The 15,153-nt window shown below is 36.6% G+C and overlaps 1 protein-coding gene across 5 annotated transcripts in view; it reads left to right on the top strand.

The window, feature by feature from the left end:
- Positions 1-15,078, top strand: part of NUDT6 (nudix hydrolase 6) — a 35,184-nt gene extending 20,106 nt beyond the window's left edge. For 4 of the 5 annotated variants that reach the window (XM_007116146.4, XM_028492253.2, XM_055086207.1 and 1 more), the window contains 2 exons: positions 10,200-10,254; positions 14,400-15,078. In XM_007116146.4, the coding sequence (XP_007116208.1) occupies positions 10,200-10,254; positions 14,400-14,797 (453 nt within the window). In that variant the 3' untranslated portion in view covers positions 14,798-15,078. Of the gene's footprint in view, positions 1-4,815; positions 4,940-10,199; positions 10,255-14,399 lie in introns of those variants that run through there. The other variant, XM_024119441.3, reaches the window with a different exon arrangement.
- The last annotated feature ends 75 nt before the right edge of the window (positions 15,079-15,153 follow it).

Raw genomic sequence — 15,153 nt, 5'->3', positions numbered from 1 at the left:
GATAGGTGTTGTGGTGTGCAGAACCTGTGCTAGATGAGGGGCAGGGCCTCCTCTTTGCTCCATGGCTGTCACCACCCTGCTGGGGGCAGTGTCTGCTCCCCATTTGTTGCAGAAGCCCTAATGGTTGGGTACAGTTAGGTTCAGTTGCCCTTGAGTGCGTGCTCTGCCCCAAAGGAGGTGACCGCAGAAGCATATCAGGCCTGTGTAGTCACAGCGAACCTATGCACCTGTAGTTGCCCATGGTTTCGCCCAGAAGCAGCCCGTGGTCTCGTCCCTTTCTCTGCTGTGTTCATCCCAGACCTAGTGCTAGGCTGTGGTGCGGAGTCGGCTGGGGCTGGAGGCTGTGACTGCAGGAATTGAGGTTGCTGTGCTGCACCAGGGACCTGGGAAGCCTCTGTGGTAGACCACTACCAGGACCTGTCGGCCCCACATCCAGGTCCACACTGCAGTGTGAAGTGGGTGGAGCTGGAGTGCTCTCACTGGAAACGTACCACTGCGTACTCCTGTCCAGGGCCTGTCTGCTCAAGACTCAGCATCCAGCCACTCTGCTTTTCTCTGGCACCACCTATGCATGTGCTGACAAAGTTTTCTGCAGCCAGACCCGCCCCTGCTGTGCACACACCTACCATAGGCTCCGAGGTTCTCCCCAGACCACACCTCAGACCCTTCAAGTTGTCTCTGTGCAGCTATATCAAGTCCTCTCCCAGGGACTTGGAGATTTGGCAGTTAGCCACTGCACGTAATTGTGGCACCGCCTGGTGCAAGCACTGACAGTGTCTGCCCAGTTTGATCCACAACCCTCACGTGTGCACTGACAGTGGTCTCCGTAGTTTGGCCGTGATCCGCCTCAGGCGGCCCAGTCTGTCTCTGCACAGCTAGATTGAATCTCTGCCCTTATCTCACACCAGGCTGAGGTGTGGAGTAAGCGGGACCCAGGCATTCACCCCTTCGGATTGGGAAGTGTGGCAAGGCGGCACCCGCCAGCGCTGGTCTCTTTTTGCCCTGATTGTTAGCAAGCCAGCACACACACACTCCTCACAAGCAGAGTCTAGGCTTCTCCAGCCCTTCTATCTGACTCAGCAGATTTCCCAGCAGGCAACGGGGCTCCCCGGGCCAAGCGTCTGCCTGTATGGACCATCTCTCCTTTACAGATGGGAGTGGTAAAATATTTGGTTTGAGAGCTAGATTGGGAACAGAATTAAAGAGCCTCATACACCCAAATAAGAACTATAGGCAACTAGAAGTAACAGAAGTTTTTAAGAGAAGTACCATGCTTAGAGGTCAAATGCTTTCATGCTCAGGAGTATAAGTGACGAGAATAATTACTTTGATACTTTCTGAGACTTCAGTAAATATTGGTGGATAGAGTCATACATTTTTCTCCTCATATATGTTTTTAAATTTTAAACTAATATTCATAATTATAGCTGAAAGCAGTATCAATCATTTCTCAGAAATGCTATCTGAAAGCACTCTCATGGTATTAAGTAACTTCAAAGTTTTAGTTAAGGCAGGATCTCTGACTCAAACTAAGCTTTATCTTCAACAGATTTTTATTGGGTACCTAAAGTAGTATTGTGCCTAGCCTTCAGTAAGTTTTATATTTGAATTGGAGTACATATATATATATATATATATATATGTATATTTGATGGTAATGAGCGGAGAGTAAGTAGGAAGCAAGACTGAATGGTAAAAATAGGGCCTAGTTATGAGGGGGCCTGAGAGCCAGGAATAGGAGTTTAGATTTGACATAGAAACAATTCAGATTTTGTTTACTGAAAGATTTTGATTGAGGTGACAGTGATGAAGATGATATATGGACAACTATACTCTGTTTATTTATCACTATACTAGGTTATTTACCCTTTTACCATAGGGTAAATTGCTAGATCCAGAAATTGGAGATAGGGTGAAAGGCATGCAGAGAGGCTGTTTACCAAAAATTATGCAGATAACATAGTAGTAAAACCAATCTAGCCAATCTAATTTTAGAGTCTGTAATCTTAAAAAAAATTAGCCAAAACCTAAATAAACTCATTTCATGTGAGAGTGATAAGCCCTGATTCTCTCCACATTCAATTCCAAGCATCAAGTAAGGATTTCAAAGACAGACAGCTATTTCCCTACATGCCATGAAATTATGAGGGACACCAGATGGTCCTTAACTTATCCTACTCAAACCTACAAAAGAGGGCTTCCCTGGTGGCGCAACGGTTGCGCGTCCGCCTGCCGATGCAGGGGAACCGGGTTCGCGCCCCGGTCTGGGAGGATCCCACGTGCCGCGGAGCGGCTGGGCCCGTGAGCCATGGCCGCAAAAAAAAAAAAAAAAAAACCTACAAAAGAAAAGTTCCCATAGTCATTATTTTACTATTTTATCATTCAGGTCTTAACTACCCTTAGGCCAAAGGAGGCTGTATTAATATATAATTAATATTCAGTACCCAAGGTCTGAGAAAACTTATTTAGGATTTTGTTCAATTAAATTGGGTTAGACTGAAAGTGGATATAACTCTCTGCAGTATGGCAGAGAGATGATATGCCCAAACATTATTGGCAGATACCATATATATATGGTATACAAGTATATACAAGTAACATAAATTGGTTAATTTCTTTTGCTAAGTTTGAAAAATAATCTATACCTTGGTATATACAAGTTACTTCTAAAGAGATATTATAAAAGGTTTTACTATCTTTTAAGCATATCCCTTTAACTGTCTTTTCCTTGCATTTAAAGAAGCAGCAGTATCACCAAAATTTAATTTTTTCTACGCTCAGGTGACATATGAAGTTGTACAAACAAAATTGGATCAGGAGACCTGGGTTCTAAGATTTGGCCCTGCCATTAGCTAGCTATACAACTCTGGGCAAATCTGTGAGCCCCTGGGAACCTAAGTTGCCCCATTTATGAAATTTAGGAGTTAGATTGGATGATCACAAATGAAATATCCCAATACTATAATTCTCCCTATACACTTATGTACATGTAAGATAAGATACCAGATATAACCTGGTTTAAACCACTTTGGTATTTTGGAAAGAAAAGGGTAAACTTTTAAGATTTTAAAATAGCACACTGTGTCATAAGTGACTATCAAATAAAATTTCATTAAGGACTTTGACAGAAACTGAAAGACAGCCAGAGTAACATGATTGCTCCATTCTGAGCAGTTTTTCAGGGCTGGTGGATCAACCAAATAAGAATCTATTTATGTAATTACTCATTTATTAAAACATGGAAATTCATAGAGAACAAACCTGGGTCTAACTAATAATATTAAAAATTGGCTTGCAGTCTGAAAAAAGAAAAGAAGGAGCTTCCCTGGCAGTTATGGCTAACCTGTCTTACTCCAAACCTAGACAGCGTGATGTTTTGGGGATTTTTTTTTTTTTTTCCGTTATAAAAACCTTCCAAGACAGATGATTTAACACGTTTAGTTTGCAGAAATCAAACTTCCAGAGCAATCTGTATTGCAGCAATTGAAAAGGAAAGAATTGAATTGAGCTTTATTTTTAAAACAGGGCAATAGTCAAAACTATGTATACTAAATTTGCCTAAACTCCATTGTAAATGACTAAAGACTTTTATGATTCTCAGTTAATCATGATTGCATTCAGTGCCTCTCTAGTTTTGCTCATCTTAGTTTCAAAGAAATAATTGCTAGTGTTTTCTGGAATGTTTGTTAGTATTTTCCAAGGTAGTCAGGAAACAAAGGGAGACCCAAGACTTAATGACTAAACAAAAACTCCAAGAGACCTATCCACAGTGGCATTGTTTTAGCCATTCTTCATCCTGTAACATTGGCTTATAAAGATGTGAGTGGAGAGTTTTCCATCCTCCACCTCAAGTTTCCTTTGGGGGTCAGTTGCCTTTAGGGTCAATTGAAGGTCATACCCTTAAGCTGGGGGGACTTTTGAGAATTAACCCTAGATAGGTTCCTAAATGGTTTATTTGATGTCTCTTAGAACCAACAGCCATATCTGAAGAGGATTAAAAACCCAAGTAAAATGTAGCACCAGCTCTGCTATAGCTTCCAGCCTGCTAAAAATTCATAACCAAACATTTGCTAACACTCGACCATTCTCCAAGTCACTTGTTCTTCTGTTATAGTACACATTCGTGATCCTAATTGATGAGGTTTTCAGGCTAAACAAAATTATTTTAATTCCATCGTTTTGCTATTTAATAGAAATAAAATCAGATAAATAATGATAATTGTGATGACAAAATACTTCTGCAAAAATTTTCTCATTTAATAATGGTATTCGTTATTATCTCCATTTTTCAAAAAAACTTTAGAGAGGTTGCAGTAACTTTTTCTACATTACACAACTGGTAATTGGCAGAGTCAGAATTTAAGTCTAGAGAGGAATCTTTTCACTAAACTAAAGCAGATGAAAACATAAACGGAATTAAAACTTGGATTTGAGGGAGTCAGTAGTTTTACGGCAATGCCTATCATACTTTGCATAGGATACAAAAGACTTCACTTGAATGGGGTTTGTTTTTTAGGGAGGTAGTTTTTTTGCTTTTTTTTAATACATAGTACAGATGCCACTGTGTATTGCTTAGGTTGACAATTCCATTCAGTTCAGTTACCAACAGTGATACTTAAGCAGTACATATTTGGCCTAAAGAAGAAGAAAAAGAGGTTAGAACAAAAGTGTGTGAAGAAAAATTATTATGGAGAAAAGGGACATGATTAAGTGAAGGATATAAAGAGTAATTTTAGAAGTTATGGCAGCTTCTAATAAAGTTTGTCTATGCAGTTTCTCACCAGGTGCTGAAGGTTAGTTTCCTTCCTGGCTGGAAGCTCCCCAGAAAGGATTTATGGCAGCTTTGTTCTCAGAAGGCTTTACCTTTAATCAGATAAAGGGAATCTCAGAAAAGGCTTCTTTCTGCATCTTGCTGTATCTCAAATGTCTTCAGTTTAAGGTAATCTTTATACCATTCTGGTAGGTTGTACATCCCTTCATTTGGGACTGCACATAGCTAATCAAATCTCTAATAAATGCCTTTCAGCTGCTGATGTCTCTGAACTCAGAGGGCCTGGGACCCAGCATATCAGCTGGCTGGTGTCTCTGGGGAGGGGACACAATGAAGCTTATGTTGGAAATGCTAGGAAACTGCAAAGTAGATTTGGCTGTTGCTATGGGAAGGAACTGCTGCTGCCACACTGAAGCAGCATGCTGAGGCAATACAGGATCCACAAGCACATGGGAAGCCCACAGGAAGCAGACAGGAGGAGCTGCTCCCTTCTTCCTCCTCCAGCCTTGCAGTCTGTTGGTGGAGCCTAACGGAGTCAGTTGGCAAGACCAAAACTGCTTAGCAGAGTCCCAGCTCCAGCATCACTAGGCAGAGCACGGAGGCTGAATTTGAAGCTGAGGGACAATAATAGTGTCAACTTCTTAGAAACCATACATTCTCACACCCCTGCCCCACCCCCAGGCCTGATGAATCAAACTCTGGGGATGCCGCTCAACAATTTGTGTGTTAACAAGCCCTCCACGTGTTTTAGGTGCACGGTCAAGTTTGAGAACCTCCAAACTAGAACACTGGGCATCCAGATGCTTCATTTGCTGATTTTCAGTCTTGCCAGTGATTGGCTCTTTAAGAATGAGAAAGTACTGCTGCTCAGAATCGAATCATGATCCCACCATGCTTCTAGGCAGTTGGGATTGGCAGAAGTTAGAAACAAATTCAAATTATATAGACTTTGGTTTCTTTGTGAATTAAGTAGAAGTGATACTCTTACTTAGGGTTTTGATTTAAGTTATGAACAGAGATCTATCTAACAGAGCAATAAAATATAAAAACTGAGTATTAATGTATAGCTCAATGTTGTAGTAAAAAGTATAAAGTGAGACTAAATCATATTTAATTTCTGGAATTATTTTGGTGTTAGGTGGAATTTAAGCATAAATGATAGCTATTAGCTGTAAATAACTAATTAGCATTATTTTCAGACATCTGAGCCATTTTTTCTCCTTTCTTTGCATGAGCAAATGCACACTCAAACTCAAAGCTGAAATACTTGAAATGTGTCCTTTCTCCTTTCCTACCCATATAGTCCCTTCCTTTGTCCCTGCCTCATGATTTTGAGGAACAAAGACCTAACAGTGGCTTGACCTTGTAACCCAGGTGCTAAAGAGCTGAGTTAATGGTAGGGACCTATTCATTCATTTGCCAAACATTACTGAGTTCCTATACATAACTATGGTGTAGGCTCTGTTTTAAGCTCTAAGTAAACATTAGTGAACAAAGCAAAGTTTCTACATCTGGAGCTTATATTCAAATAGGTAAGATACAAATATTAAGTGAATGAATAAATAATATATAAAGTGATGGTGAATGTTATTAAGAAAAATACAGTAGTATAAGGAAAAAGAGAATGACTAGCCTTGCTATATTGTGCATTAATTTTCTGTATGCCCTAAACCTTGCACTCAGTAAATTTTTATTGAATGAACAAACTTATTAAGACATCTCTGTGGTAGCATCTGTCTCATAACAGTGATAATATTGTCGTTAATTAGATTTATCTAAACACAGTGGCTCTGAATTCTGAAGAGTGAGAGTAGTAGCATTAAAGACCAGAACAGTGAAAAGAAAAGATAATGAGATTCCAGGCATCTGACCAAGTTTGAGTTAGGGAAGAATGATAAAGTCAAATAATATAAGAACCAAAAGGAAGAGGCTAGCAAGTCTGTACCCTTGTTCTAGGTTCTTGAGATTAGACAATTTCTATTTGAAAGAAATTAATAGTCTTTGGGGGATTCTGTTTGCACAAATTCCTAGTTAGGATTTCAGCAGCCACACCCAGGGAAGATCCTGAAGCTAATCATCTGCTTAGGAAAACAGAAGATATCTGTGGGATTGGAAAAATAGTGAGAAAAAGGATCAGAAAATGAGTCATTCCTATTTACCCAGTCTAGAAACGCTAAAATAAACTTGAGTTTATCTTCAGGATAGGTTTTATAAGAAACAGTGGTATTAAACTTGAAATTCCTTAACAGAAAATATCTTACACTCTGTTAGTATGGAGAATGCATTAAAAAAATAATACCCTTTGTTGATATCCAAAATGCTTACTATTGGGGCTAGCAGTTCCTAACACCAAGGAAGGAAAGAGGTTCCGGTGATTGATGGGACCACTGTACATCATTTACATACTCTTCTGTTCTACACTCACACCTACAAACACACACACATGTATACACACACACACACACACACAAACATCAGATTTATGATTGGCAAACGTATAGGAAAAATTTATCATCACATTCACCATTCTACAATATGCTGCAGTTACTCTAAATATGCTTTAAAATCACACATTTTTATAACTTAAAAGGATAACTGCCCTTTGTAGTATCAGGAACTAGATGACCTCACTAACTGAAAGCAGGGAGGAGTCATATATGTGAATGTTGGGTAGGACCCAACAAGCAAAGAGGCACGAGAATGTCTGAGTAGAGTATTTCTTTTAGAAGAGAGTGGAAAGTTCCTTTCCACTCTCCCGCAGATTAGGGAGAAAAGGATCTTGGAATTTTACACTTGAAGCATAAGAGATGTTTTGTCTTTTATTGGAAGGGAGAACAAAGATGAAAACAGAAACTATGGGTTTCTGTTCATATTCAAAACCCAACCTTACCCCTTCCTCAGTAATTTTTCCCCTATGAAACAATATACTGGAAGTGTTAGAGTAATAGTAAATCACTAGCGGAGTAACAGTAAATCACTAGCAGAGTAACAGTAAATCACTAGTGGAGTAACAGTAAATCACTAGCAGAGTAGTAGTAAATCACTAGCAGAGTAATAAATCTCATGCCAATCAAAGGATTCTTGATAGGGAACTCACAGGCAAGAGGTAGATACAAAGACGTTTGATACCAAACTAGGTTTTAGTTCAAATTCACAAACCCTGGAGGAATGTAAGACTAAGATACAGATTCTAGTTGGGTTTATATAGAATGTTCCAATGAGATCTGAAGATCAAAAGATATATGAAAAAGCAGCGAATAGTGGTAAAGGATTAGTATGAAAATAGCAAACCAACTTTTTAAATTTCTTAAAAGATGATTAGAATCAGATCTCCTGGATTTTAACTGTGAGTTTTGCTACACACTGTGTCACTCCAGGTAAATTATTTAACCTATTTGTCCTCAGTTTCATCACTTCTAAAATGGGAACAATAAGCAGTAAGGATTCACTATATAGCACAGGGAACTGTATTCAATATCTTATAATAACCTATAACGGAGAATAATCTGAAAAAATATATGTATAACTGAATCACTTTGCTGTACACTTGTACACTTTGCTGTAACACAATAAATCAACTATACTTCAATAAAAAAAGAAATGGAAAAAAATAAAAATGAGAACAGTAATAGTTTCTCATGGGGTTACTATAAAGTTTAAATGTGTATAATTATTAAAGCATTTAGCATAGTATCTGGAACATAGTGGACATTCAATATACATTACCTAGTAATATTTATTATTACTTATTATATTGCTAAACCCAGCTAGTGGGAGTATTTTTTAACATAAAAAAAAGTGAGAAGACCTACTTGTCCCTCCACTGATCTGTCATATCTACAATATTAACCAGGTTTTTCAAACTTAGCCCTCTCAACCTACCACTTAGAACTAACTGTAAGCTCAAGCTTTTGGGGAGGAGGAAGCTGTTTTAAAATAAGCTCTTTAAACCTAATTGATGCCAGAAAATATCGCAAACTAATCACCAGCATAAAAATAATCTTTCCGTGCCTAAGGTTTATGAAATAATCAAAATCAAATGTGTGTGAGCTGTTTTCAATCCTTATAGCTAGCATTTTCCCCTTCTAATAAGTTCATATCTCCAAATTTAATCAGCAGTTTCCAATTATTTATAATCAGGTCTAGGTAAAGATTTTTAAACGTTGATTTTGTTTTGGAGAATTATTTGTTTGCCCTATCATAACATTTCTTTTGTTAGAAACAATATATGGTGGTGAAGTTTAATATACTAGCAGACAAAAGACTGCATAGTTTTTGTAGAAACATAGCTTCTGCAACAATTTCAAAATGGAACCCCAAAGACAGTGGGGTTCTAAAACATGGGGGTTTTATAACATAGAATATGGGGTTCTATGTTATAAAACATAATATGCTTTATAAATTAATCTCAAGTCTGAGCCAGACACAGAAGGGTGGTAAGCCTCAATTCTGTACCCACATAATCAAGTCTGTGGAAACTCTGGGAACCATGCCACTGGGCTCCAACCTAGCATAGTTGGGAAATGACACATTCTTTAAGAAGCTCTTGTGCAAGAAATGAGTGGGTCACAAAGCACACCAGTAAAGGTCCATAAACTTGTTTTATGAATGAAGAGTATGAGGTGTACTGGCTCCAAGCTGCAGTACCTTTATGAGGATGTCATAATTTCTCATTCTTCAGCTTTTATCATGGTGATGGATTGATACAACAGAATCCTAACAGGAAAAAATAATCGTGTCAGCCATAAGAATATTGTCTCATGTCACTTCAGAATTATTTAAAATAAATTTTCCATATTTATCCCCATTCCTAGATCAGATCTTCCCACCTGCCTCTCCCCACCAAAAAAAGAAATGATATACAAAAAGCCACAAACTTAAACTAATCAATTTTATTCACACTTCCCATGAAAAGCAGTTACATTTTTACATAAAATCATTAACACAGAGAATGAGAAATCTTAAGATTAACATATCTGATTAGACACAATCCAGAAAGTAAATGTGAAAATTAAAAGTAGCATACTTTAGTGATTAAATTTATACTGTATTTTCTACTTATTTATAGCAGCATCAGTAAGATTCCTCTATTTTTTAATAAACTAGCAGCAAATTTTTTTTAACTACACAAATTCAGTAGATGTTTCCCCTGCCACTGTTTTCACTCATACAGAATTTATCACATTAACCAAACAAAACCACTTCTAGTTCCTGAAGAAAAAGGTGGGAAAAGGTTTCACAAGTCACCAGTTTCCCCTAAAAAGAAGGGAGGCGTGAGGAAGGAAGCGGAAAAAAATTTGCGTGTAATTACCAAAAAATTCTCCACCACCTTGACCAATTATGAATAAATTTTGTGGCATCTGTGTGTGTTTGTGTATGTTAGTGAATAAAAGGTATGTTTACTTTATTTTCTGATTTTATACTGCAGTTGAAAAATATGTGGAAGTTTCCAGGAGGCCTGTCAGAGCCTGGAGAAGATATTGGTATGTATTTTACATATCTTTAATTGACTTGAAAATGTTGAGGAAATTCATATGTTTACTTTCTTGCTCTAGAGCTGAGAATAAAATTTTAACTTTTCTAATTGGTTTAGACTAAGTCAGAAAATTTCAGTGAAGTTACTTCAGGGATGATATAAAATTAGCAGCAAAACTTCTAATATTACAACTTATTTCATTGTTATAAATAATACCATTAGGAGCATAACACCTATTTTTCTGCTTAGGACTGCTTCTAGATTAATTTGCTTGAAAATGAGAAGCTTTGGATGTACATCAGTCAAGTTTAGCAGTAGGGTTATTTTGAATATAACTAAAATTGTTGGAATTAAACTATGATAAAACAAATTCTTGAGCATTCTATCACACAAGGATGAAGAGTAACTTTTAAATGAATTGTGAAATAAGAATTATTTATAAAGTCAATTACAGAACAGTGGTGACATAATTCTTCTGTTTATGCAAATTTTATCTACTGTTTATTTTGGATAGTCAGAAAGCCCAAACATAGTAAAATGTCTCATATGAGAAAGTCTGAAATGAGAGATAACTTCCTAAAACAATTTACTGAGATCATTATGTCAGGATTTTACAGGAAGGAAAGAATAGAAACTGAGTTTTCATACCTATTCCTTAAACCATTGGGTCAAGTGCAGTCCCTATCATAATAAATAAGCTCATTTCATATCAGTATTATTTGTCTATAACTTTTTCCTCAATATGTATGTCCCCTAGTCTCTTTAGTCATCATTTATATGAAGGCAATGTCCTAAATTATTTTTAAGTATTTTAAATATACATATATATATACTTGAAACGATTTTTTTTAATGTTCCACAAATTTAAAATGCCCTATACATAGTATAGAATCAACTCCTAATATCCTATAAGTAAATTCACTACATTCAGATATATCCATAGCAAATGTTTTTTAGGTACTTACTGACCTTTTGCTTAGAGTTTGCTAGGCCTTGAAATAAAAAGGATTTTGTAGTGGTGCAAGTGTTGAAAGAGAGGGCATTTATTCTAGAACTCCTGATTATCTCACACTATCCTTATGTGATATGAGATCATGTGAACTAGTTAAGTTTATGTTTTACATCCTTATCCAATTGATACTGGGCAAACAGCAGTCTACAGGAGAAGGTTTGTGTAGCTTCCTCTTCTGAGTCTTGCCTTCTCAAATGAATTGACTTTTCTCATTTGAGTTTTATGGATAGTCTGAGTTTCAGATATATTTAAATGTAAATGAAGAAACACATTTCCAAGCCAGATGTGTATAATTGTAGGTTTGAGTGTACTCCAGAACACTTCAAGTCCATATTATTAGGAATTCACTACTTTTTTTTGTGTGTTTGTGGTTGTCACAACAACCCACCTATTCAGAGATCACATATACACCTCACCATGTGGAATTAAGAAAAAAGCAGCAATTGGCATTCACCACACTACCTAGGAGTAGTATAAATTGAAGCTTTGCCTCAGAACTGATAAAACCCTGAAAGCAGCTAGAAATGATAACTGACAGTAGAGATCTGGAAGACTATGTATAGAGGGCATTTCTATTTTGTAACAGTACAATAATAGGTTATTCTTAATGATGAAGCCAAATCATCCAGGAATTATTTAAATTATTTTCTTTAAGCTCTGTTTTTAGGAAAGTATGTAATATACTTTAGGTATACTGCCATCACAAATGTGCAAACATTCATATTGGCTCTTAAGCAGTAAACAGTAGTTAACTGATAAGCACATTTGTTTGGAATCCTTCATTCTTTGATACTACTAGGTAAATGAAGCACTATTGTCCGTAGTGCTTAAAAAAAAAAAAAAGATTAAGGGGGCATATACAAAATGGAATGCAGTCCTTAGGTTTTCATATAATATAATACCCTAAGAGTACAATACATGTACAAGGTTAAAAATGGAGAAGCTGCCTTCCTGAAAAAAAACCTCATTACCACTGACAGGAAGAGCATCCCTGCATAGCCAAAGGTCTTTAAAGCAGGGGGGTCTGATCAGAGCTCATCAGTGTACCAGAGTCAGAGGGAAACACCAGGAAAACCCATATTCTGCACAGTTTTTCCTTTTATTTCAATCTAATCCTATTAAATATTAGAAAATAGAAATAACAAATATAAATTCCATTTCATTATTGTCCTTTAACTAAACAAAACACTATGACGTTTTTAAACATATCTTTCAACCAGCAAAAATAAAAACAAAACCCTCTTGGTTTTTCCTATGTTCTTCAAACCTATAAGAGTTATTTCCATTTAGCTTACAGTACATTAAAATAATAAAGGTACACGAGAATAAAGCACTTTATCTAGATAAAAAATCTTTAAATTCATGGTAAAATCTTTGGAGAAGAGATTTCAATCTTAAGATGGAAGGGGTTCTTCTAGATACAAAAGCGCTTATTTGCCCATTCAGTTTTTAGTCTAGTCAATATCATGGATTCAAATTAAACGGATCAAACTACCCAGGCAGCGCCAATTTTGAATCAGCTGCTGTGGTGACTGCTGAGCAGGGCAGATTTCACTCACCAGCCCCGTCCGGTGCTTCCATAACACACCAACAGGCCAGACTCAGGAACTAAATGCCAAACTCTTGATTAGTGTTGCTAAAAGCTAAATAAGACCCCCATGGTCATTTTTCAAAGTGTTTGTTTGTTTAAAGAATAAAAATAAACATTTAAACAATTTTTAAGTCAGATCAGCAAATGACATGTAAAATTTAAGACTACTACCACAATCTTTAACAAATTTAATAACAAACATGTATACTACTAAAAATTATCTTTCTTATTTGGGCAAGTTTTCCTTTTCTTAACATATAAATTCTTCTTTTACGTTTTCAGTTTAAAGATACTTCTAACCATGTTTGACGTAAGGCAAATCTCAATTATAAGGGAAGTCCACATATAATTCAAATATGGCAGACAAATGTCTTATATATTAAACACTTTTCCTGTGCATATTTCCAGAGCCGTTTATCAGAAAAAAACATTGAGACATTTTTTTTTCGTTCAAGGACTTGCTCTTCCTTGCCTATTCCTCACTAGTAGGACTACTAAGACGACAAATATAATTGACAATTTGACAAACAAGAAAATGGAGGCATTAAAGGGTAGTTGAACAAAAATTTGTACCTGTGGCAACTGTGAAGCTTCCCAGCAAATAGGCAAGGAAGGCAGCTTTTTTAGGGGCTTCTCATAAAACACTTTGGGAGACAATGACAGAGCATCACAAAATTAGAGAAATCCCATGTAGGAGGTTCATCTGGATATTTAGAAAAAGCAGCCACAAAAATAAGTTATTGGCAATAAAAATCCTGTCCCAGAAATTTGCCTATTATTGAAAAATCAACCTTATAAAATGTGAAAACCCTAGTTGTATTATAAAATTCTGTAAATTGCAAGTTTTTTGAAAACTTCTGATGAAATGGCTGCAGCATTTTGCTGTTGGAGGACTGAATCCAGGTTCTTTGAAATTGCCAGAAACAAAGAAAATGCCAGAAACTAACCCTGGTGGGATTCCACTCACAGGAAAACTACAAGAGCATAACAAAATGGTTATAAAGGAGTCTGCTGTATGACTTCAGAGGCTTGACAGTCCCAGGAGAGACGAGGGGAGAGTTGAATCATTTCATAGTTCAGTACATTCTGTAGCTCTCGAGACTTTTATAAAGAATGGATCACTTTTTCTCAATTCTGACGTTTATAAATTTAGGCAGTTTTGATGGGTAATCAGGAACAGGATAATAATGAAAAAATACATAGGAATATTAACTGCAGCTTTGCAACCTATGTTTTCACCTTTGGGGAAGTAAAGCAGGAAGAATTTTTTATAAATGTGACTCCCAAAATATATATATAAGTGGGTAAGCCTGCAAGTAGCAGCCAAAGAAATAGTCAATAGTGGAAAAGCTTCTTAGATATACATTGGTAAGAAAAATACTTCGGTACATCAGGATGTCCAGAAGGCAAAGAGTTTACATTGAAAACTTTATTTTCTTAGGGTAAAGTTTTGCTTTTTGAGCGTTTAGAAAATGCTTCTTGAAAATCTTTGATGATTAAATTCCTAAAAATGTGATCCTTATCGATTTGTACATTTTCTTCTATGTAGGAGATACAGCAGTTCGAGAAGTTTTTGAAGAGACTGGTATAAAGTCAGAATTCAGGTCCCTCCTGAGTATTCGGCAACAGCACACCCATCCTGGAGCTTTTGGAAAGTCAGATATGTATATTATCTGCCGCTTAAAGCCATATTCATTCACCATAAATTTTTGCCAGCGTGAATGCTTAAGGTGTGAGTGGGTGGATCTCAGTGACCTAGTCAAGACTGAAAATACAACTCCGATCACCAGCAGAATCGCTAGGCTGCTGCTGTATGGATACAGAGAAGGGTTTGACAAGATTGATCTGACCATGGAAGAACTTCCAGCAGTTTACACAGGCTTGTTCTATAAAATCTATCACAAGGAACTGCCAGACAGTTATAAAACTATGACAGGCATGGATTAAGTTTATATTTACATGGTGTTAAAATGTTTAAGTAAATTGTACCTGTAGGTTAATGTGTGCCATATTATAAGAAGTAGTGGACATTTGGGTTAACTAAATATCTAACTTAAATTTTCTAATGTCTATGATTTCCATGAAGAAAACTTGTTTGTACGTATGCACATTTTAAAAGCCTCTTTTCAAATGAAGCAAATGTATGAAAAAGATTGTAGCTCTAAGTAAGCTTCACTGGATAAAGGCAAATGCTATATAAAAAGTGGAAGTTATGCATTTTCCAGGAATTCTTGTTGTTGTTTTACTAAGGCAATGGTTAAATATTTTACTGTTAGATAAAAGGTTATCTGACCAGTTACCTA

Source organism: Physeter macrocephalus, chromosome 7 (assembly GCF_002837175.3).
Source record: "Physeter macrocephalus isolate SW-GA chromosome 7, ASM283717v5, whole genome shotgun sequence".
Taxonomy (NCBI): Eukaryota; Metazoa; Chordata; class Mammalia; order Artiodactyla; family Physeteridae; genus Physeter; species Physeter macrocephalus.
This window is presented reverse-complemented; position numbering and strand designations above follow the sequence as displayed.